General features: G+C 42.7%; 1 protein-coding gene across 2 annotated transcripts in view; it reads right to left on the minus strand.

Moving 5' to 3' along the window:
* CADM2 (cell adhesion molecule 2) overlaps window positions 1–25,755 on the minus strand; it is a 165,008-nt gene that overhangs the window by 58,561 nt on the left and 80,692 nt on the right. For both annotated transcript variants that reach the window (XM_065415870.1, XM_065415862.1), the window contains exon 5: window positions 23,434–23,612. In XM_065415870.1, the coding sequence (XP_065271942.1) occupies window positions 23,434–23,612 (179 nt within the window). The remainder of the gene's footprint in view (window positions 1–23,433; window positions 23,613–25,755) is intronic.

Here is a 25,755-nt window from a genome sequence, read left to right on the forward strand (position 1 = left end):
TGGTATTCAGATATACATTTCCTTATATCACAAATAGCTGGTAGCAGGAACAAATAACCCAATGTCTTTATAAAAAATAGAGACTGAAAAAGGGTGAACTGGCTGAAGATTAATTCAGAACAAACTGAAATAATAGAGGTGAGATAGAAGAAGCAGCCACAAGATCTGGCTGAAATTCAGAGAAAGCAGCCACCACATGTGAGCAGATTGGCAATCTTGGAATTTTATTATAACCAGGGCTGACTGTGGCAGATCACATAGTAGTGGTAGTCAAAAAGGCATTTTCAATTTATATCTGGCTAAAAGAGTGCAGCCTTTTCTTTCCAGTGCTACCACTGTCACTAATATGCCTTTGTCACCTTGAGACTGGGCTGCTGTGATGCACTCTACACAAGGCTATGTGACGTTGCACACAGAGCATTTGAAAATTGAATCAAGTGCAGAATATGGCCACCTGCTTGCTGAGCAGGGTGGTTCACAGGGAGCATATAACATCAGTGTTCCAATACCTGCACTAGCTGCTGATAAGTTTCTAGGCAGAGTTCCAAGATGCTGGTTTTGACCTCTAAAGCCCTCAATGCTTACTTGAGGGACTACCTCTTTCTCCATGCCATTCTGCCACATTTGACATTAACAGAGAAACTGCAGCAGGAGCTTCCTAGATGCAAACAAGAGAGCTGTTGGCAGCAAGGATTCCTTGGTTCTGGAGCACACTTCTCTCTTTATCCAAAAGAGCTCACATCTGTTAACATTACAGGCACACTGCAAAGTCTGTCATTTTTTGCAAGCATTTTGCCAGGAACTCAGAGTCCATATGTGGAGGGGCCAGAGATTAAAGGAAGATTTAGGTGGGATTTTATATGATTGGGTATGGGTCTTTAGTTTTTCTGTAGGATACATTATTAATTGGGAAATATTATTACTGGAGAAGCTGATGAACTAAAATGCTGTATGGAAATATTTTATTTTTTAAAATTGTGTTTTACATTTTAGGAGATGCCAGAGACACACAATTAAGAATTTGATATTTTCTTAAAATTATCCCTAAACATACTAATTATTGCAAACTATTATGCATTTCGAGGAAATCAGTCTAATTTTGTATTTAGAATATTTTTAATAATCTAAATTGAAGATTTTTGTTTAAGTTTGACATTATCAGTGATTAATATCGGCATAAAATGCAACTGCCAGCGCCAAACCAAAACTTGTATTCAACGGATGGATTAACCTTTGATGAATTGTTTCCTTGTGCCAAGAGTCTTACAGTACTTAATTTAGATTTCTACAAATGTGTGCTCTGAGGTTGAATTTTTTTCAAAGCCACCTTAAATATTTCCAACATCGTTTTTTTTTTAAACTGTTTTCCACTGTCAATACGTTACATCTCTAAATCAGTTCACTATCTTGAATAAAACTGAAGTGCCCTTTTCTTCATTTTCTAATTGAAGTACTTATTAAAAAAATACACTGCACTTTGTCATTGAAGCTTATTAGAGCACATCAAATTTTGTATAAACGTGTCAGGATGAAATTAGGTAAAACTTACACAATAAGCCATTGACTGCAGTCTTCCTATATGAAGGGTTAAAAATCCATGTGCATTTTATATAACAACCTGGTATATGGATTGTGCCAGCTTTTTTCCAGACCCAAAGTCCAGAGTTTGGTTAAGAGACCAGAGGCCTAGCAAATAGTGATCAGCTAAGAGAAAGCTGGGGTAAACAAGATAACATTGCCTTTGCTAAGATATGCTTGGTCAATAGAAATGCCAGATGTTGAAGCAATAACTGAATAATTATGTTTCAGATTGAACAAAGGATCGCTGTTCCTATTGTGTCAGTCTCTTCTGTAGGGAACGTTCTTCCCACAGTTTATGAAAATTGGCACATGTCAGTATAAAGATATGGCATCCTTCCACCTCCCTTCCAAGGGACCAATGCCCTGCCTTAAGACATAAAGAAGACAATCTGTATTGTCATGTACTTTCACTGTTTCTTTGCTTTAACCCCTAGGAATGTACCTGTTGGACAATCAAAGGAGTTGCTCCATTCCTATGGACCCCAAATCAGAATTCAATATATATATTTTATACTAATAACATTTTATCAAAGTCTTAATTAAATGTTAACTTGCTAACTTAAGACCATGGGCGGAGACATTATGTAACCTGTTAACCATTGGCTAATGTGCTATCTTGTCTTGCTGCCTATCCCGGGGTGTGGAACTGCCTACCCCGTCACTTTCCCCCGCCCATGGAAAATCTATATATTCTATTGTAATCAATTGATTGACAGTGTCTCTGAGCCTAATAAGCCAGGTGACACTCCGCCAGCGCTGTGTGTAATAAACCCCTATGCACTGACCTCTACACGGTGTGGATTTATGTCCTTCACTATATTTATTTATTTATTGCAAACCAAAGCTTCAGTTTTAAGGTGTTACGTGAGTCTCAGTATGGCATTATATAGTAATTTCAAACATGTTCTATTGATTCATATGTTGAGGTAGCTTTATTCATAAACATGTGGTATTTATTTGAATTACATACAGTAATGCCTAAAGCCTGCAATTGTGAACTCTATTGTGGTAGGCAGTGGACAAACACATGGTAAGGGACAATCCCTGCCCTGAAAAACTGACCATTTAAGTAGACAAGACAAAGGTTGGGAGAAAGGAAATAGGATCATCCCCATTTACACATGGGGAACTGAAGCACAGGATTAAGTGACCTGCCTAACATCACACAAGAACTCTGTGGTTGAGCTGTGGCTGGAGCCCAAATCTCCTGAGTCCCAGTCTGGTGCCCCACCCACAAAAGCACCCTCTCTGATGAACATAATCGAAATTCACACAATATCTTCAAAAATTCAAATGTGTTTATACCTCAAGTGCCCATTTAACTAAAAGAAAATTGGTACCATGAAAGTGGCTAAACTAATTGCCCGAGTATGGTCACCAGGACTTATCCCCAAGCCTAGTATACTGTGCCTAGTATTCTGTGCCATTTGTTGTTGGCTGATCATATCAAATTTGTGATTTTCATTATTTTTTTCTTAACGTACAGGACAAGTGACACTGTCTTTTAAGTGTCCCCAAACTAATTAAAGTTAAAATGTCAAAAAGAGTCTGTAGCAGCAGAAGACCTTTAGAGATCTTCATGTAAGAAAAACTGGCATCTGATACAAATTAGACACCAAACCAGCCGTGAACCAACTTGGCACGCTTTTTCAGAACAACTGCACATGGCTCTTTCTGTGAAGAAAATTCCAAAACGCTCAGTCAGTTTCATAGCTGGAGGATGAAAGAGGCAAGGAAGGGAAGAGATGGGAGTAGGGTTGCCAGCTCTGACTGAAGCTATTCCGGGTTTTTTTTCCCCAACATTAAGTAATGTCATTTTCTTAAAATAGCCTATTAAAATCTTCTGGATTGCTTTCAATAGTCACCAGCAGATTGATGCCGATTCCAGGAGAGTCCAGGCCACTCCTAGAGGCTTGGCAACCCTAGATGGGAGTGATTCTTTCATATTATTTTCTCTCTTACTGAGATACAAGTTAAAACTAAAGTGGAGTGCTGATCTCTTTTCTCCATGATGTTGCTTTCATTCTCTCCAAGACACTCAGGACAAGACATGGGAGTAGTTTACACAACTTGAGATTTACTACAATAATTATAAAGTTAATAAAAAAAAGATGGTAAAGAATTTTTAAAGTAAAACTGGATAGGGCTGAGCCTAACCCAAAGTGCTTCAACAGAGTGTGATACACAGTGTGTTTTGCTGAAATGTTGGCAATTTTTTTTTGGCAGTTTTGCAAGCTGAAGTATAGTGCATTTGGTTGCTTAATAGTTGACACTGTATTCGATGAACATACTTAATTCTCACAAAAATACCATTGCATAATCCAACATGCCACCAGATAAAAAAAACAATGTCCATCTTTTTAATAGTCAAATTTTCAAGATGTGTTTTTTTTCTGTTCTAAATAATTTCAGTTGTGCAAATTAAAATGCATTAGAAATTGCAGTTTACATGAAAACCTCATGTTCCTTTTACCATGCGGGTCACATACAACATGCTCTTGTATATTGCAAGCTCAAACATGGTACAGATGATTTGGAACTGAAAACAGAGGCCACAACTTTATTAAATGGAAATGGCACACTACTAGGAAGATAATCCTTAGATATTTTTAGCCAGTAAAGCATTGCAATACCATGGTTTGACCACAGAATACTGCAACACATGCTGGAAGAGAAATTCGGTCCTAACTGCTAATTTCTTTTATACAAAATAGCATATCAGGCAACCCTCCACAAAGGTTGCGGTTCCTGCTGATCAGAAGTGAAAGCAGTACAGAACTGGCAGTCAGGCAGCAGACCAACTCGCAAATGCCTATCCCTTACAATGGCTCCCCAGAATAATACAATGAAAGCTCCAGAAAGCCTAACTAGAAAGAAAGAAACAGAAGCCACAAAAGGGGGCAGGGAGGCCCACCAGAGCAATAATCCACAGCAGTGATAGACTGAGGCCTTGTCTACACTACGAGAGTACTTCGATTTTAGTTAATTCGACTATGTGGAATCGATATTACTAAGTCGAACGTGTGTGTCCACACTAAGGACAGTAATTCGACTTTGTGAGACTTTGTGAGTCCACACTAACGGGGCAAGCGTCGACATTGGAAGCGGTGCACTGTGGGCAGCTATCCCACAGTTCCCGCAGTCCCCGCTGCCCATTGGAATTCTGGGTCGAGCCCCAAATGCCTTCTGGGTAAAAAAATGTGTCGAGGGTGCTTTTGGGCGCCTGTCGTCATCCGTCCGTCACTCACGCCCTCCCTCCCTCCCTCCCTGAAAGCGCCGGTGGGAAATCAGTTCGCGCGCTTTTCTGATTACTGACAGCGCGGACGCCACAGCAGTGCGAGCATGGATCCCGCTGCGACCATCGCTGCAGTTGTGGCAGTTCTCAACGCCTCGCAGCTTCTCCTCCACCTGTACCAGAGGCAGCTGCAGATCAATCATGAGAGGAGGCTACGGCACCACCGTGACGGCATGAAGTCGGACACTAGCTCCGACCTCTCTGAGAACATGAGACCCAGCGCCCAGGACATCTCGCTGTCACTGGGTCTTGTTGATACTGTTGAACGGCGATTCTGGGCCCGTGAAACAAGCACAGAATGGTGGGACCACATAGTGCTGCAGGTCTGGGATGAATCCCAGTGGCTGCGCAACTTTCGCATGCGGAAGGGGACTTTCCTCGAACTGTGTGAGTTGCTGTCCCCTGCCCTGAAGCGAAAGGACACCCGGATGCGGGCAGCCCTGACTGTCCAGAAGCGAGTGGCCATAGCCCTCTGGAAGCTCGCAACGCCAGACAGCTACCGGTCCGTCGCTAACCACTTTGGTGTGGGCAAGTCTACCGTGGGGGTTGCTGTTATGCAAGTAGCCAGGGCAATCGTCAAGCTACTGCTATCTAAGGTAGTGACCCTGGGAAACGTGGAGCTCATCAGAGATGGCTTTGCCGAGATGGGATTCCCAAACTGCGGTGGGGCTATAGATGGGACTCACATCCCTATCCTGGCACCGGACCAACAGGCCAGCCAGTACATCAACAGAAAGGGGTACTTTTCCATGGTGCTGCAAGCACTGGTGGACCATCGGGGACGTTTTACCAATATCTACGTTGGATGGCCTGGCAAGGTTCATGACGCTAGGGTGTTCAGGAACTCTGGTCTGTATAGACGGCTGCAGGAAGGTCTTTACTTCCCGGACCACAAAGTAACTGTTGGGGATGTGGAGATGCCTACAGTCATCCTCGGGGACCCTGCATACCCGCTAATGCCCTGGCTCATGAAGCCCTACACTGGCGCACTGGACTCAGGGAAAGAACTATTCAACTACCGGCTCAGCAAGTGCAGAATGGTGGTGGAGTGTGCTTTTGGCCGTCTCAAGGGGAGATGGAGAAGCCTACTCACTCGCTGTGATCTCAGCGAGACCAATATCCCCATTGTGATAGCTGCTTGCTGTGTGCTCCACAATTTGTGTGAGAGCAAGGGGGAGACCTTTATGGCGGGGTGGGAGCTTGAGGCAAATAGCCTGGCTTCTGATTACGTCCAGCCAGACAGCCGGGCGATTAGAAGATCCCAGCGGGACGCGCTGTGCATCAGGGAGGCTTTGAAAGCCAGGTTCCTGACTGAGCAGGGTCTCCAGTGACTGTTCACTTTGTGGACACAGATACTGAACCTGCCCCCGTTTCTTTACCCAGTTACTGTTGACTATCCTTCCAAGTTACATACCCCCTTCCCCACCTTCCCAACAAATAAAATCTGTTCCGTTTTGTTACTGAACAAGGTTCTCTTTCTTACTGTTTTCGCGGGAATGTTTTAAACCGGGGACGCAGACTGTGGCGGGGGGCTGGTTTATTGTTTTGATGCAAATGATGCTTCTAAACTCCGGGAATGACAGGCTCCGCAGTGCTGGATTGGTTGTTTCAACGCAGCCTGCCAGCAGTCCTGGGCGGGACTGCATGTATGTGTCGGCCAAGTGACTTTCTGGCAGGGGGCGGAGGGTAACAGATCCCCTGCTGCGTGGCTCTGTGATCCAGGATAAGGACCGCGGCAGAAGATCTGTAACTGCCCTCCCCCGCCACAAAGTCACAGATCAACCCCCTCGCACCCCAGAACATGAAAACCGCCTCCCAGACTGACCAGGGTAACTGGTGACTGTACTGTGTATGTGTCCTGATGCTGGACCTGCCCCCGCCTCTGTAGCCTGCTACAGGTGACTGTCCTGTCCAAGTAACAAACCCCTTCCCCCCCTTCAGACAGAATCCCCTCTAAAAGACACTCTCGGAAACAGTACTTAACAGAAACAGATGTTTTATTATGAACCGCACATGAAAAGGGGGGGAGGAAACTTGGACGTGGGCTATTGTGAGATGGGTAGGAAAGGGCTTTTCAAACTTTGGAACGAGAGCCTTCCATTGCTGCAGCAGTGTGCAGGGGCCGACTGAAAGTTTTAACGGCCCTTGCCGCCCCTCCTTCTTTGGACTTTTGGTGAGGGGGGTGTGGGACTTGGTGGCGGGGGAGGGCGGTTAGAGATAGACAGCAGCAGGGCTCTGTCCTCCTGCCTCCGGTCTTGCAGAACATCCACTAGGCGCCGGAGCGTCTCCGTTTGCTCCCTCATTAGTCCAAGCAGGGTTCGAGTAGCCTGCTGGTCCTCCTGGCGCCACCTCTCCTCCCGTTCCATGACTGCTCTGTGCATTTGTGACAAGTTCTCCCTCCACTGTGTCGTCTGGGCTGCCTGCTCTCGTGAGCACTCCATAAGTTCATAAAACATGTCTTCACGCGTCTTTCTCTTCCTTCTCCTAATCTGCGCTAGCCTCTGGGAGTGTGATGCCAGGCTGGGTTGGGAGACAGTCGCAGATGTGTCTGTGGGAATGGGAAAAAGGGAGTAAATTCCTGAGACAGATAAATGAAGTTGCTAACAAAGAACATAGTCTTTCTCTGTGAACAACACCATGCACTGGACCTTTCACATGCGCACACAGGACAAGGTCGAATTTTCGGCCCTCGCCTTCAGTGCCTGGGGTCTTGCAGTTGCGATCAGAGAAGCGTGGCAGGACACCTCTACTTTTGTTGCAGGAAAACATGGTAAGCCGTAGACTTGTGGCAGCTTAAAAATGTAATAGTAGCACTGGGCTCCTTTCGCACTGAATGCAAGGCCACTCTCTGCTGGCAGCAATCAGGGAAGCATGAGCTCTGCCCCTGTCCCACCACCTCGCGGCTGTCCCCGGGAAAGATCACTGTATGCTGCCCCTCTGCCGCCTCCACCGCGTGGCTGTAAAGCAGTCCCAATACTAACATTCCCCTCCCTAATTTAAAGCAGGGCGTCATGTGCGATATAACTCTAATGAGGATCTCGGAGAGCGAGAGGGGAAGAATGCTTCGGGAGACCATGCAGAGGCCAGGGCCGTATGCCGCCATGCTGTGCCGTGCCATGATCCCAGACTACTTACTGGACTCATGGCGTGGGAACGTGTGTTACCACGGTGGACCAGTTATGTTAAAATTACATGTTTAGATGTTTAAAGCACTCACTGCTTGATCCTTCCCCTGATTCGGTGTCCGGGGTAACGGCTGTGGATGGTTGGTAGGGGATCTCGGTAAGGGTGATGAAGAGCTCCTGGCTGTCGGGGAAATCAGTGGTGCAAGCGCTGTCGACTGCCTCGTCCTCCTCATCTCCTTCCTCATCTTCCCCGTCCGCTAACATTTCCGACGAGGAACCGGCCGTGGACAGTATCCCATCCTCTGAGTCCACGGTCACTGGTGGGGTAGTGGTGGCGGCCGCACCTAGGATGGAATGCAGTGCCTCGTAGAAACGTGATGTGTGGGGCTGGGATCCGGAGCGTCGGTTTGCCTCTTTGGTTTTTTGGTAGCCTTGTCTCAGCTCCTTGATTTTCACGCGGCACTGCGTTGCATCCCGGCTGTATCCTCTCTCTGCCATGGCTTTAGAGATCTTCTCGTAGATCTTTGCATTCCTTCTTTTGGAGCGCAGCTCTGAAAGCACGGACTCATCGCCCCACACAGCGATGAGATCCAAGACTTCCCGATCAGTCCATGCTGGGGCCCTCTTTCTATTAGATTGCACGGCCATCTCTGCTGGAGAGCTCTGCATCGTTGCCAGTGCTGCTGAGCTCTCCACGCTGTCCAAACAGAAAATGAGATTCAAACTGCCCAGACAGGAAAAGGAATTCAAATTTTCCCGGGGCTTTTCCTGTGTGGCTGGTCAGAGCATCCGAGCTCGAAGTGCTGTCCAGAGCGTCAACAGAGTGGTGCACTGTGGGATAGCTCCCGGAGCTATTACCGTCGATTTCCATCCACACCTAGCCTAATTCGATATTGCCATTTCGAATTTAGCGCTACTCCTCTCGTTTTCGAGGAGTACAGAAGTCGAATTTAAGACAGCTCTATGTCGAATTAAATAGCTTCGTGGTGTGGACGGGTGCGGGGTTAATTCGATGTAACGGCGCTAAATTCGATATAAACTCCTAGTGTAGACCAGGCCTGAGACTTGCAAGCCACAAGCAGCTCCTTAATGCATCTCCTGCGGTTCTTTGCGGCCCATGATATGAAAACACTGAGATTTAATTATTAACCAGTCTAAGTTATTAACCAATCAGGATGCTTTTGTTATGTATTAATCAATTGTATTTGATAAAATAATAATACTTGGTCAGTCATTTTGCTGTTAGAATATATATATTATACACACACATACAGTAAATGAAACAATGAATTCACACTCTGAATAAAAACTATAAAGGGATTATGATAATTACGCCGTAATCTTGGCTCTTTTGGGTAATGTTGATCATTAATTTGGCTCCTGAACCACTGAGGTCTGAGTATCACTGGTCCGCAGCAAAGAGCTGAAGAAACTAGTCTATTTCCTACTAGGATTTTCCTTGCAGACCCTTTCTTTCCCCTCTCCACGCCCTTCCTATTTCTTCCTCGCTCCACCCAAAATGAGAAAAAGTGGATGGGGTTGTCAGATGTAATGTCTTGTAGAAAAGAAAATAGTATGTAAAACCAATTTCTCTTTGAATATATTTGGCAAGTAAACAGCAGCGAAGATTGTCAGCACAGGGAAAGTAAAGAAAAAATAGATATGAATATGAATCCTCCACTGAAGCCTTTTAAGAGAAGACAAATCACTACTGGCCTACAACAGCTTTGAGCATCCTTCTCAGAACTGATGCATCTCCCAAGACCACCAGATTTATCTTGTCATGCTTGGTAAAGGTATGAAGACTAGTCTATATACCTGCCTTGCAGATTTTCTCAGGAGTGACTGAAGCTTCTTTGTGCCCAGGAGGTAGGCATAGATCTTTTGTAATGGGCTTGGGAGCTAGACTTTTGGACCTGTATGCCTTCAAAAAGCACTGTTTTACACACCAATGTTATCTTTAGCTGCTTCATGCTCTCAACCATATGGGCAATACATTTCCTCTTTGCAACCTAATTTTCTGCTATGAGCTGTTCATCTGATATATACCTTCACTGTACTACTCACACTGTGCTTATGCCATCTCTTCTCCTTTCCATATGAAAGATTTGAAAGGAGGAGGAGAAGGCACTCCTGCAACCTGTGAAAGTTGGCATGCCTCTCTGGGACAGAGTCAGGGCAGTTGGAAGTACCACTGTGTCTTTGTGTAACACACAACATTGTAGAAGAGGCACTGGTTCAGAAACTCTGTGGCAATTAAGAAAGTGACTTTAATAGAAAGGAAGTTGAAACACGTTTTGCTGATTAGTCCAAGGGTTCATCTTTGAAAATCTGGAGAAAGATATTACAATTCCAAGTTAGAATTCTTTCCGGGGTAGGAGGTCATGTTCTCTTCATAGCTGTGAGGAACCTGGTTATGGGTTCAATCATGAACACCTCTGCGAGCCTGCGTAGGGGAGTAAGGCAATGTAAAAAGTTCTCTTGTTCCCATGCAAGGGCTACCCACATAATCAAAGCCTGAGTGAGGGGAGAACAGAGGCAGCAGGCTGCTATTCCCCTTCCTGCACTGGTGGGCAGGGAGTGGGTAGAGCCTTCCCCATCCTGGAGCAAAGAGGAAGCAAGAACCAGAGTGTGACTCTGGCTAGGGCTTCACTGTGAGCTAAGTGTGTGATTTCTGCATACTCACGGTAGCTCTCAGCTGAGCTAGCACACCAGTATATCTGTGGTAGCACAGGCAGCAGCTGCATAGGCTAGCCGTGCTGAGTACAAACCCACCGGGAACCCCGTGGGTACATATTCAGCATGGTGAGCCCCTGCTGCCGCTGCCCATGCTATTGCAGCTACACAATTATTTTTAGCATCCTAGCTCAGAAGAGAGCTAGTGTGAGTATGTATATGTGAGCTAGGAGTCATACGCCAGTTCATAGTGTAATCGAATCCTCTGAGTCACAGTCTGTTTACTTCCGTGTTCCTAGAGCAGCATGGCTACACATTGCACCTTACTTGGGTGGGATTATAATTTTACAATCCAGCTCTTTGCAAGAATGATCTGCCAACCTGCAATTGGATTTAAAATACATTAAATTGTTTAAAAACAATACCTACACTCAGTGCCCAGAAACAGGGTTCTGTTTCCTGTACTGCTTGAAGATACCTTGTGCAACATCTTAGTTACCCCATCTGTAACGTGGAGGTAAAATGTCCTGCTCAATACTAAGGGCTGTGAAGTGTGCAGAATTATCAATACCATCAAGCTCTAGAGCTGAGACTCATGATGTTCTCCAGGCTGTTATACTGTTTCTGTGTCCCATTTGGAGAAGCCTGGAGCATGCGTAGTGCACATGAAAACTCAGTGGGACTGAGAGCATGCTTAGTTCAGATGGAATATTCATAGATTTTAGCAGGACATCTCTAATAAATTATACTAAGTGTGTGTAAATGGAAATTTTCAGAGGTTAAAACTTCACCAAATCTGAGTCAATTTTCAAATGGAGAACAAAAGATACCTCTCGGACACCAGCATTATCTTCCTGCCAAATTTCAAGTTCCTGTCCCAAATGATGGAGCTGCTACTGCTCTTCAAAAATTGGTTGGATATTTTTTTAAACATAGACATAACTACATATTTTTTCCCAAACTTGTTCTTGGAAATGGCTAAGCCATTTTTGCTGAAACTTAAGAACCAAAACAATAGCTTGAAACACAGACCAAGTATGAAAAATCCAGCCCAAATTAAAGTTTGCAAAATTCTAAGCAACTGAAAATACGGGATTAGAACAGAAAGAGTTAAACAACCGTAGTCATAGACATCAGTATCAGCTTCACTTATAATATATGGTAGGTTTTAAATCACATTGGTCCAAAAAGTTAATAATACTGCATAAATGTAGTACTCTGTTATTTTCAAAAATAAATTGTTTTTTGCTAAGTTACAAATTATGGTTTTGGATGCCTTCTGCCATGTTCTATACTAAAACTGTCCTACATTTTAAGATTTCAAATTCTATCTGAAGAGTAAAAATGAATTATTAATTATGAAGAGTTATAATCAACTTTATGAAGAATTAATGGGAATTACCACTAGTAAACTAGGATCCACCATGTCCCCCCTGAAAAAAAGCCAGCAACACACACACACAAAGTAAAATAAAAGTATACAATATAAATACATGTAAATAAAAGATATGTCAAATGAACTTAAAATATTCAAAGCAGGCTGTGACAAAATTCTGGCTTTTTTTTTTTTAAGAAGTATCATATGAAACATTACCGTCTACATTTTTGATCAGTTCTCCTTATATTTATTACATCCAGAGAAAACCAAATGAAGACATTTTAGATGATATTTTTGGCTTTACATCATATACAAAATTATAGCTGTATATCTGACTAAGCTAGACATGACAAAAACTAACAGTTAGTAATACTAGCACTAAAAAGCCTAATAACTACAACTAACCTTCATTACCACCACATTACCAATACAAGAAATAGTAATGGATGGCCACAAGCCAATCCCAAATGTGTGTATTTCACTCTTGTTGCCCTTTTCCCTTCTGTTGTCATCTTGACTCCTAGGAGAGGGACCCTAGATCACATATCTGTTGTTTTTTTATAGCTGTCAGTCAGAGATGCATTACAAGTTTTGCAGAAGTTATGCTCACTCCCCTTTACTCAAATTATAATACCTTACCTCTATAGAGTTATGATATTAGCTCAGTGATTCAGACACTGGGTTTGCGTCTGGAGCCAGACGGGAGTGTCTGGTTCAGCAAGACAGGGTGCTGGAGTCCTGAGCTGGCAGGGAAAACAGAAGCAGGGGTAGTCTTTGCACATCGGGTGGCAGCTCCCAAGGGGGTTTCTGTGATCCAACCCGTCACAGTGCCACCCGATGTGCAAAGACTACCCCTGCTTCTGTTTTCCCTGCCAGCTCAGGACTCCAGCACCCTGTCTTGCTGAACCAGACACTCCCGTCTGGCTCCAGACACAAACCCAGGGTCTGAATCACTTGCCCCAAAGCTGCAAGTTTACCTGAAAACAGCTCATAGAAGTTTGCTTGTCTTTAGCACTCAGATGCCCAACTCCCAATGGGGTCTAAACCCAGATAAATCCGTTTTACCCTGCATAAAGCTTATGCAGGGCAAACTCATAAATTGTTCGCCCTCTATAACACTGATAGAGAGATATGCACAGTTGTTTGCTCCCCCAGGTATTAATACATACTCTGAGTAAATTACTAAATAAAAAGTGATTTTATTAAATACAGACAGTAGGATTTAAGTGGTTCAAAGTAGTAACAGACAGAACAAAGTAAGTCACCAAGTAAAATAAAATAAAATGCGCAAATCTATGTCTAATCAAACTAAGTACAGATAATCTCACCCTCAGAGCTGCTTCAGTAAGTTTTTCGCAGACTGGACACCTTCCAGGCCTGGGCACAATTCTTTCCCCTGGTACAGCTCTTGTTCCAGCTCAGGTGATAGCTAGGGGATTCTTCATGATGGCTCCTCTCCCCCTCTGTTCTCTTCCACCCCTTTATATATCTTTTGCATAAGGCGGGAACCCTTTGTCCCTCTGGGTTTCCACCCCCCCTCACTGGAAAAGCACCAGGTTAAAGATGGATTCCAGTTCAGGTGACATGATCACATGTCACTGCAAGCCTTCATTACTCACTTGCCAGCACACACACATATACAGGAAGACTCACAGGTAAACACAGTCATCTGCAGACAATGGTCCTTGTTAATGGGAGTCATCAAGATTCCAAACCATCATTAATGGCCCACACTTTACATAATTACAATAGGCCCTCAGAGTTATGTTTTATATTTCTAGTTTTAGATACAAGCGTGGTACATTTCTACAAATAGCATGATCACACTCAGTAGATTATGAGCTTTGTAATGATACCTTACAAGAGACCTTTTGCACAAAGCATACCCCAGTTGCATTATATTCACTTATTGTCAAATTTTTATAAAATATCCCAGTTACATTATATTCACTTATTATCATGTTTTTATAAAACCATATAGACTGCACAACGTCACAGGCATGTCATATTATTAACACTATTTTTCAAAACTCCAGATCTGCATAAATAAATGCATGACTATCTCATACACACCTCTACCCCACTATAACGTGACCTGATATAACACAAATTCGGTTATAACGTGGTAAAGCAGTGCTCCGGGGGGGGGGGGGGGACTGTGCACTCTGGCGGATCAAAGCAAGCTCGATATAATGCGGTTTCACCTATAACGTGGTAAGATTTTTTGGCTCCCGAGGACAGCGTTATATTGAGGTAGAGGTGTATTAAGATAGAAATGGGTTGTAATGTCATTCCTTTGTATGTAACATGTCAGAATTTGCAAATGTCCATAGTTGAAGACTGGCAACTGACCGTTCACCAACTGCTGGACAGTTCACACACAAAATTAAATCAACAGTTTCATCATAACTGTCTTAAAAATGGCCAGCCAAACACGGATTTCCTTAGCCAAAGTGCTGAAACAACATTATGCAATGCAAACGTGACACAAAGGCTGTTGTGGAAGTGCAACCTCAGCCCTGGATTTCCTGGGTTTATTGCTTTTTTGAATATTGATGTTCTTGAAAAGTAATAAACATTTAAAACATTATGATGCACCTGCGACATTTACTATGATTTACAAGAAAGTGTATGTAACTTTGCTTCATTTTTATAAGTCCTAATGGGGCTAGGAAAATGTTCCCCACACCTAGGGTTGCCAACTGTCTAATCGCACAAACCCAAACACCCTTGTCCCACCCCTTTCCCAAGGCCATGCCCCTGCCCTGCCCCTTCTCAGATGCTCTGACCCCCGCTCACTCCATCCCCCCTCCCTCCGTTGCTCGTTCTCCCCCACCCTCACCAGGCTGGAGCAGGGGGTTGGGGTGCAGGAGGGTGTGCAACATGCAGGCTTTGGGAGGGAGCTCACAGCTGGGACAGGGGGTGGGGTGGGAGGAGTGAGGGGTGCAGGCTCCAGGAGGGAGTTTGGGTATGGGGGGGGGGGTGTTCTGGGAGAGAGTTTGGGTGCAGGCTCTGGGCTGGGGCAGGGTTGGTGTGCAGGAGGAGGTTTGGGATGCAGGCTCTGGGAGGGAGTTTGGGTGCAGGATGGGGTGAGTGGTGCAAGCTCCGGGAGTGAGTTTGGGTGCAAGAGGGGGGGTGGGTTCTGGGAGGGAGTTTGGGTGCTGGCTCCGGGCTGGGGAAGGGGGTTGGGGTGCGGGAGAAGGTTTGGGATGTGGGCTTTGGCCGGGTGGCACTTACCTCAGGCAGCTCCTGGACAGCGGCACAGCGGGGCGGGAGCAGGGCTCTCCGTGCACTGCCCATACCCGCAGGCACCACCCCCATAGCTCCCATTGGCCGCAGTTCCTGGCCAATGGGAGCTGCAGAGTCTGCGCTTGGGGCGGCGCACAGAGGCCCCCCTCCTCCCCAGGGGTTGCAGGGATGTGCCTGCCACTTCTGTGAGCAGCACGGGGCCAGGGCACACAGGGAGTCTGCCTTAACCCCGCTGCACCGCCAGACTTTTAGCAGCCTAAAATCTCCTGGTTTGGCTTCAGTAGCCTCCGGGAGATAGAGCCCGATTCCAGAAGACTCCCGGTGAAACCGTGAGGGTTAGCAACCCTACCCACACCTTCCTTGTGGCTGCATTTCTTGATATCTTCAGGAGTAGACCCCCCACTCTTGTATACCTCTTAGAATCTGCAGGAAGGTAAACCCACTCCTGAAGATGTTGGAGTTTGTGCAGAAGAAGAAACCCCTTCCTGTAGATTTTATGAAGTCTGTGTCTATGTTTGGGGGAGGGAGGGAATGAAAGACATTGTAATGGAGCAATACATAATAGGGCAGAATCTTTTCTTCCATTATTTTTCTGGTTCTCCTAAGGACAACAAGCCAGGATCCCCTTTAGTCTGCGAGAACAAATCTTAATTTTTTTTCATATGAAAGCATGAGTGCCCAGCCTATTTAAACCTTATCAGGGTTGATGAACCATTATATTTAAAATCGTAATAATTGAGAGTATAATCAACACTTTTTTGGGGGGGTGGCAGGTACCAAGTAGCAACAAAACAGACTTTTTGAACATTGGTGAATTCCTCTGTTTTTAGGGAGACAAAATTGAGGAACACCTTGTCGACTTCAATTCAAATTTGGATGGAGATATATATATACATACACACCTCAGCCCCAGACATACGCTATCTTTTGAGGTGGATATCTATTTATGTGTGATTTATAAGTGCAGGGGGCCCAGTTAGGTTTATAATAAAAAACTCAGTTTCAAACTTTTAATTATGGAGAGGTTACTACCACTCCATAATACCAATGCCCAATTCTACTTCTCTTTTCAGAAGCCCAAGCATGTGTTCAATGAAAGGGGAAGGCAGTGCAGCTCCCTCCAGCTGGTCATGTCTGTAAATTAAATGATTTATTCCCATAACTAGTAGGCCGTTTTAGAGTTTGACCAACTAGCTCAACGTCTGGAAGCGCACAGAGAGATGTGAACACCAATTGTAGGGATACTTCATTATAATGAGACCTGCTGCTCCATATTGCTGTCTCTCTTTCTCTTCTTTTTCTCTTGCAGTGGATATTTTGTCTGTTTATCTTTGAGAGACGTTTGCAAAGAAAAGATGCTCAAAAGCAGTGCACGAGATTAATTAGAGTGCTGGAGTGAAAATACTTGCAGAGCAGTAGGTCTACTTCCCATTTGATAAGACCAATTATAGTATGCAATTTTACCTCTTCTTAAAGCATTCTCCCGCTTTTTAACCTTATTTTAAATTGTTCCAATAATCATTGGAGCACTGTAGGTGTGCTTAGTGCTTTTACAAAAGTGTGAAAAGGCAGAGGTCCTTCTAAAAGGATTTTAGAATGGAGATTAAATATGATACAATGAGGGATGACAACAGGGGATGACAGACAAAAAAGGAGGTTACAACAAATAAAGATAATGCAGCTTGGTTGTGTATGTCTCTGGTTAGTTCAGAATTTTAAATTATTTAAAGATAAAGTTGAGCATGTGAGAAAGAATGGATGGCACTGGAATGGAGCTTGGCAGCAGAAGGTGAACCAGCGTGAGTTTTGAGGACAAATTTGAAGAGTGAAGATGCTTGGTGCACTTCAATAATGTGAGTGCTCTGGCTGAATAAAATGACCAGAGCTCCAGGCATGAAAGAGAGAGAATGGGTGCGTGCAAGGGCTGAGATACAGGCAAAGGCAGAATTGTGCACTCTCACAGGTGAGGGTGAACAGTTTAAATAGGATATGAAATGAGACAAAGAACTGATGAAAGGCTTTGAGGAAATGGATGATGCGGTCAGAGCAATATCGGAATTGGCGTATGGCTACACAGCATTCTGAAGCCTGTGGGCAGGGAGCCTCCCAGTCCTGGTTGACATGCTCATCTTAGCACTCTAAAAATAGCTCTGTGGACAGGGCTTTCAAGTTGCAGTTTGGACTAGAGCAACTTCAAAGTGCTATCTACAGAGTTATTTTTAGAGAGTTAGAGTGAGTCCCGCTAACCCAAATCTCTCGACCTGGACTGGAAGGCTTACTCCCATGGGCTCCAAAATGCTATGTGGACATACCCTAAATATCTAACTGCAGTGTGCTGGATGGACTGGAGATAGGAGAAACAAAGTAGAGAGGCTGGAGAGGAAGAGGTTACAGTAGTACTAAAGCAAGAAATAATTGTGTGTGAACTACAGCACGTTGAAAATTTTCTGAAGGTACTTTACACTTTTCTGTTTGAAAATGCTCATCTAAGAGGATGGAAATGTTCTGTGGGGATGTGTTAATTCTAAGAAAACTTTCGATAGAAAGCAGGCAGGCAGGCATGCCAGCCACCCTAGTTTTCTGCCAACCTGGGCACCAGGGCAACTACATTCTGGGGCACTCAGCTCCCGTATAGCAGCTGCCCAGGAAGTCAGGGAACTGACTTCCTGAACAGCTGCCTCCCTGTGCTACCTGACTCCATAAGGTGGGTTAGGCAGCTGGGAGGAAGCTGACAAATCATTTCAGTTCTCCCCAAATGGAATTTTACCTCCTGTGAAATATTTTGAAGTTTTGACTTTTTCCTCCCAATTCAGATTTGCTTTTTAATAAATCTAAATTTGTTGCAGGAGAGAAATAACATTTCCCAGACAGTTCTAGTGTGAACCAAATTTTTAGCAATGGGGACAGAGAAATGGGCCACATTTGCAAGAGGTGTGACGGGTTGGCAAAAGCCCAGATGAGAAGGAAGCATGGATGACAGTCAAATTGTCAACAGTGATGGCAAAAGGAGGGAGGGGAGATGATGGAGGTTGGAAAATTGAGGTGTTAAATTTGAAATGTTAATGAGAGGATGTGGCTCACATTGATTTGATTGCTCTTTCTAGCATCAAGTGTTGTCTACTCCAGAAGAAGCGTAGAAAAAATGGGATGCTCAAGTTAATCCAAGCTAACTGCCCAGGAGAAAGCCTTCATATCACCAGGATAGCTCTTTCCACTACTTATATTGTATTTGCTGATGAAAGGAACTGTCCATGACCAGTAGTGACTCAAGGTAACTTCCACATTACCTTGCAACATCATAAGATATGTGATGTACAGTAACTCCACTTGTCTCAGTGAATCTAATGTATAGATACAGTGAATCTAATGTATCACATGGTATCTTGTGATATTAAGCAAAAACCAATGATAATTTGTAAGTTACTTCAACGCATTGCTCTACAAGGGACCTCTGTTGAAATATAATGGAATTGTTTACCGATGATGATTTTTCATTACTAACTGACCTAGTGGAGCTTCTATTTCAGCTTTCCAGAGAGAAAAGATGTGTTTGGAGATTATGATCTTGAGTGTGGTATACAGTAAATCCTCCAAAAAGTGTAGAGATGCCATACTTTCTGGACATTCAGTCTTTGGTTACTGGTGACACACATCCTACTGGGGTAGAAACAAGAAACCCAGGACAGGGCAGTCCCAGGCTGCAACTACACAGAGTAGTGGAAAGTTTTTACCTTATTCTGTTCATAATTCCTGTTCCTAATAAAGAGTTTATCTTGACATTTGTCTGTTTGTCAGTAAGATACTACATTAAACTCAGGCCTCATATCTCATTTTCATTTTATTGTTCATATTGGTGGATACTCCATCACTAATTTGAATTTCTGTCGTCCCTGATATTATGTTCTGAACCAAGTCTTTAGTGATTGATTTGTCCATATGTAACAACCGTGTCTTTAGCTTGATTATGACAGACTTGTTCAGTTCTCATCTCCAGCTAAATTAATGGAGCTTTTTACTTTAGCTTGCCAAGTAGAAAATATGTTTTTGAGTTGAATGTCATGATTTCGGTAGTTTGTTCTGTATACTGGTGATTAATAGCAAGTATTTGATCATAGGTAACCAAAAATTCTCAATAAAGTCAAGGAGAGAGAAAGCACAGATTCTGCTGTCTATAGTCCGTCACTATAGATGGGGTATAATATATCTTACCAGAATGTGAACTTCTACTACACCAAAATAATATATTAGAATACAGAAATGACAACAGCTACAGGTATTAGGATTTGGCTTTCATTACTGCAGGAGACAAATGTTTGAGTGAAAAACGTATCTTCCCTTTGCACTGCTGTCTATAAACTCTCATTTTGTGTACACCTTCCAGTTTGAGTGTTTTCCTGACAAAAGAAAAATGAAAGTAGCAGCTGTATTTCTTCAGCAAAGCAGCACAGACCCATTTCATAGTTAAATATGTTCACTATTTCTAAAACAAGATTCCTTTACTTATAGTGAAAAAATGAAACAAAAAGACTTGTTAGTAGATACTAACTGTAACAAACTGCCATTAACCTGCGTATAGCTATATTTATTTAAACTACCATCAGCCAACATCATAATACTATTACCTCATGTTCATCTGCAATGGGAAGAAGTGATCACTCTTCTATATAATTTTATGTCTAAGTTGGCCCAATTAAAGGCATCATATGCTCCTTGCTTTGTTTGTATAATTAATATGTATATACACTTTGATTATCCTTAATCTCTAATTATGATAAACTACACATTTTCATTTTTAGGCAAGCTTCTGCTCTAAGCTTTCTAAATCTCTTCTGAGTTATGAAGATAACTTTGGAAAATTGAGGGAATTAGTGGATAGGGTCCCACTGAGAGACGTGTTAATAATAAAAAAGAAAACAGGGAGGGTGAGCAAGTCTGAGAAATTTGATAAAAAAGCAGAAAGACAAATTCTGTTAAAAGAGAAAAAAGAAGACAAACAAGGAGGAAAAAATCGTATATGGGTAAAAATTAAATACAAAAACTATTGTGAGCGAGATCGTGCTTCCCTTTCCACTGCTCTGTGCATGAAGGAGAACTTCCACACACAGAAGAGGGCCTCAACTGCCTTAGTGGCATCATTTCTCCATTTTGATCTGGTGGCATAGACTGAGAGAGTCAGGGGAGAAGTGGGAAGGTTGAGAGTTGGGATGCCCACTGTTCTCTATCCAGCCCCACAGCGCTTACCTGGAAAAGTTAATACAGCCCTCATAGTTGTATTATCTTTTACACATAACCAACAATCTCACCCTGCGGTCCTAGACGCTTCTATGACAAAGTCACTTGTAGCTTGGCTTCAATGAAGTTGCATTGCCAATGGGGTGCTGCTGGTGGCTAGCAGGGTATCTGCATGATTGCTTGTGGGTTTGCTAGATTCCCCTTTTCTGGAATGTTGCCTCCCTGACCAGACAATATAGGGGAATTTCTGTGAGGGCTTCCTTGTGGAAACTCCCTTCCCATGTGGCTTTAGTCCATGCCATATTAAATTTGGCACTGTATGTATAAGAAATCAAAGATGGGTACGTCAGAATGCATGACTATATAATAGTATGTAAGCCATAATAAAGGGAAGGGGTACATATTTTGATGTCACCACCTTAGCTACAGGAGAAGGTGTGAAGAGAAGTCAGAGAGTGCTACAAATCTATTTAGTAAAATAAAGTTACGAGGAAAATATGTCCTCTATTCAATAAGACACCTGGCTGCAGGATACCAAAACTGCTTTTCATCAGTTTTCAAACAGAAAAGAAAGGAAGTTCCTGTTTCATTAAATCTGGATGAGCTGATCAGTCTGAGGCAATGATAAAAAGAGGGGACAAGTGGTTGCCCAAATTGATCTGTATAAACTAATTACACTATCCCTATAATTAAATAATTAATCCCAACCTCTCATTCACAGCAGAGGCTTTATAACTCCAGTATGGAACAGGTTATTAATAGCAAGCATCATTGCATCCTCGGTCATACAACTTCCAATGTTACTGAGTTCTAGGAAGCCAAATTACCTTCTGTAGTTCTAATGCTAGATTTGCTTGAATGCAATTAGGGAAAGCTCCAGTATCCATAACAGACATTGTCAGCAATGTTAAAGTTAAATGAGATAAAATGCATAATGTGCTGTCACACACAGCAGAATGGCATCTTGATAATGAATGATTTTAGAGACTGCCATCAAGTTGTAATCAGATCAATAGGGTGCATGCAACTGATTGGAAGTGAAAGACACAAGGCAGCCGATCATCAAATATTCTTCCTTATACACCTCTACCCCGATATAACACTGTCCCCGGGAGCCAAAAAATCTTACCGCATTATAGGTGAAACCGCGTTATATTGAACTTGCTTTGATCCGCTGGAGCGCGCAGCCCCCCCCCGGAGCACTGCTTTACCGCGTTATATCCAAATTCGTGTTATATCGGGTCGCGTTATATCGGGGTAGAGGTGTAGGTATATTAAATGGCCATAGCTAATGTAAAAGTAACCATGATGTAAGAGATAAAAAGGGTCAATTTCTCCCAAATTATCACTTTAATACCTCTCACAAAATACAGAGACCACTCAGATTTCAACAGTTGGTGGGTTTTGGAAAACTGTCAGTCCACCAAAGAGAGACATTAACACTTTGTGTATGCAGCCAACAACTAATAAACCATTACCTACAGGATTTAAAAGGGGAAATATTTTGTGGTAATCAACATAAGTGGAGGTTTGAGGGTGGTTGTTTTTGTTTGTTTTGTTGTTTTTTAAACATAGTAATCCTCAGCAGTGGAGCCTCAGTGGTCTAAAGAGCCCATCATTACTAGGTAAACTAATGATGAACTTCAGCAGCATGAACAGTATTAATCCAGGGGGTGTTTTGATAAGTTATAGTTCAATAATGGAGACAGAAAATGACTAATTACAAAATGCTTAGAGAAATATTTATTATAAATATGTTAACTGCCAAACTTACCTAAAGGTAATTTGGCACTTCAAGTGAATCATGCTGTTGGCTAGCTTGCAAACACCAGAGTAACATCTATATTTGTTCCATTTGAATGACTTATAAGGAGGAAATAGACTTCATATTTCTCATGTCAATGACTCTTTTACAGTCTGAGACTCACCTTAAAAAGTGTTTCCTTTTATTTTGCGGTGGTTCTTAAAAAGTTGCCCATGTATAAAAGCTAGGGGGGAAAAAGGATTGCAACAGGTGTTGCAATGGAGTTAATGAACTCATCTCACCTCTGAGATCTGGGTTCACATCCAGACTGTAGGAGTCACCATTTTCCAGCAGTTACCACACAGGATTGTCTGAAGTAACAGATTTAAATGGTGGAGATCTGTGGTAATGGTGTGGTAACAGCTGCCAAATGCTGACTCTTGTAATGGCTTCTACTGTACTTTTGTTGCATCAAGCTATTTCACACTTAATATTAAGGCCTTTATTCTTTTGACATGAAGCATCAAGACAAATCAGGCAAAACAAAACAACCATAACTAAGTGAGAACCAGGCCATTTTATTAAATAAGTATTATGCACTTGTGATACTAGACAATTTGGGGGGTGATTTTTAACATAGGGCCTGACTCTCTGGGGTGATGCAAGACCTTCAGCTTACATTGGGAGTTGAGAGTGCTCTGCACTAGGCTATAATTTATTTTTTGTATTCTGTCTTGAATGGTTTATAAAATAAATAGCAATTGCCTTGTACTTCTTGGTTTTTGTTTATATGTGACCTAGCCACTCATAGACAGTTATATCTAAACACCATGTTTTATGGATGCAATTATGTATAAAACAGTTCCCAGTATACTCTCAAAGACATTTTTGCCTGTTGCTTAATTAGCAAGGGGTTCGCCACACATATTTGAAAGATATACGGTGTACAAAATTTATTAGACTCCTACTAATAAAAGGAAGTCAGCCTGTTGCTTACTAGTAGATGGCGCTCCGAAAAGAATAATTGCACTTTTAATTTTTTCTTGTCATTCTTTCATGTGTTCTTAATCACTTGCTTATAGTTGGTTGAAACAAAAATTTCTAATATTAATCAAGGTACTCTCCCTTACTGAATTTAAAGAGATGTACTCACCATGTACAATCAGGACATACTCTGTGCTGTTTTGGCCAATAGGGTTTGTTGCTTCACATCGATATGTACCATTGTCCGTTTTGTTTAGGAAACTAATTCTTAGGTCCCTACCATTGACAACCATTCTCTCTGGATCTGGTAGTTCGCCGCCATCCTTTGTCCACAATACTGGTTCCGGCCTATTGGATCCAAATCAACAAACTGTATCAGTTATATGTAACATATAGTGTAGCATATAAAACACTCAGACAACAGCATTAGAGATAGATGAGCAGTGGGATGCACCATTTATCAGCTACCAAGGAATATCCCTCAATTACTTGAATTTTTGGTACTACATGTATATTGGACACCAAACACTGTGTTCTATATTACTTTGGAAGTGACACCGTCATGTCAGCCAATCCATGTGTTCAAACGAGATGCCACACTTGTAATATTACTATGCAAAGGGTAGTCTGTGTAGTTAAGTGTACCCCTCATAAGCTGGTACTACACCCACATGTTCAAAAATATAACCATAGGTGGTTATGATACACTAATCATAAAAAGACCAATATGTTTGTCTTTCCCTATGGCTAAGTGGCCCAGCAGCTCTTCCTAAAGGGTACCATTGGAAAAGAAGGTAAGCCCCTGTGAGAATATGAAGGGTTGTCAGGACATTATGAGGCGTCATCAGATGAAGGAATGAGAAACCACAAATAATGTGAGGAGGGCATTTGGACATTCAAGAGAGTTTTGACAAAATGATTCTGCAAGAAAACCTTAAGTTTTGGGAAGTGGCTGGATGTTCAAATTGCTTGGACAACACACATTAATCCCAAGTGGACTTTACTGAACCAGGCATAACCAACTCTAATTGGCCTGTTTTAATCTAAATTTGGTTTTGTAGATAAGTTTTGCCAGAAGCCAAAATAACCTCCACCCCCACTCATCTGTTAAAAGCATGACACTTCCATCATCACAAGACATTGGTAGTGTAGGAACAATGGTCCTGCTTCTTGGAAACAAGGGGTCATCATTAGCAAAGTTAGCAGAAATAAATGTTTCCTTAATGTTTTATTAGCAAGGTTAGGAAATTATCTTCACAAAGAGGCTGAGAAATCCAAATAGAGCAAAAGAGATTAAGATAATGTGGTCCTGTTAATGTTTTTTCTTTAATTGCCACCATAGTACATCATGAGAGTTGTAGTCCAGCTAGGGACCTCATCACACAGAGAAAGGGGACATGAGGTGCCTGAAATACAGCTGACATAAGGCACTGTGGTGGCATTTCCTAATTAACAATTTCAGTTTTCAGCTGAAAACTTTCTGTTTTTGATTCCATCCTAAGAAGCTGAAATTTCCCACAGGGGGAAAAGAAAAATGACCGATTTTCAGCCTAAAATCACCTGCGTGGAATTGCAAACGAGGAGTCATAAATATCTCTGTGATGGGCAAGGAATGAGAAGTTTGCTTGCTGAATACTGAACAGCTAGAGACCAGATTTACCTGAGGATCTGAGATGCTAATCAATAAAGCAAGATGTACCTCAGAGACCATCCAACATGTTGAACATGCATCTGATTATATGAACCAAGTCTAAGGAAACAGACAAACCTGAGCAATGATTACCATCCCAGCCAAGATGAGAACAAAGTGGAAAGGAGAAACTGCAGCCTTGCATTCATTCCTAGCGACTTTCATGTTGCCATTTGATACCTGACTCTCCACTAGAGAGTATCCAGGCTGCCTACAGTCAGTGAGACATCCCTAATGGTGAAGGTGTTTACATATGCAGAGTCAGTTTCCACTTCTTCATGAATATCTCTCTGTGCAACATCATAGCGGTTTCCAAATCAATGAATTACGGCTGTGCTGATGATATCCAGTAGGTTTGTATGTTATAGGCCAGTGGTTCTCAAACTTTTGTACTGGTGACCCCTTTCACATAGCAAGCCTCTGAGTGTGACCCCTCTTATAAATTAAAAACACTTTTTTATATATTTAACACCATTATAAATGCTGGAGGCAAAGCAGGGTTTAGGGTGGAGGCTGACAGCTTGTGACCCCCCATATAATAACCTCGCGACCCCCTGAGGGGTCCCGACTCCCAGTTTGAGAACCCCTGTTATAGGCCAAAGTAGACACTCATTCACTCAGGTGAATACCTAGAGTGAACCCAATTAATCAAGAATCATTCCAAACTCATTATACTCCCTGTATAATGGCCTTTATATGTAAGTGACCAGCCTATCCCAATATGTAAAGGGAAAGTATGGAAATCTGATTTGTTATAATTTGCTAACAAAGGCTGATCAGTACAATTTTTTATCACACTCC

The sequence above is a fragment of the Emys orbicularis genome, chromosome 1 (assembly GCF_028017835.1).
Source record: "Emys orbicularis isolate rEmyOrb1 chromosome 1, rEmyOrb1.hap1, whole genome shotgun sequence".
NCBI lineage: Eukaryota > Metazoa > Chordata > Testudines > Emydidae > Emys > Emys orbicularis.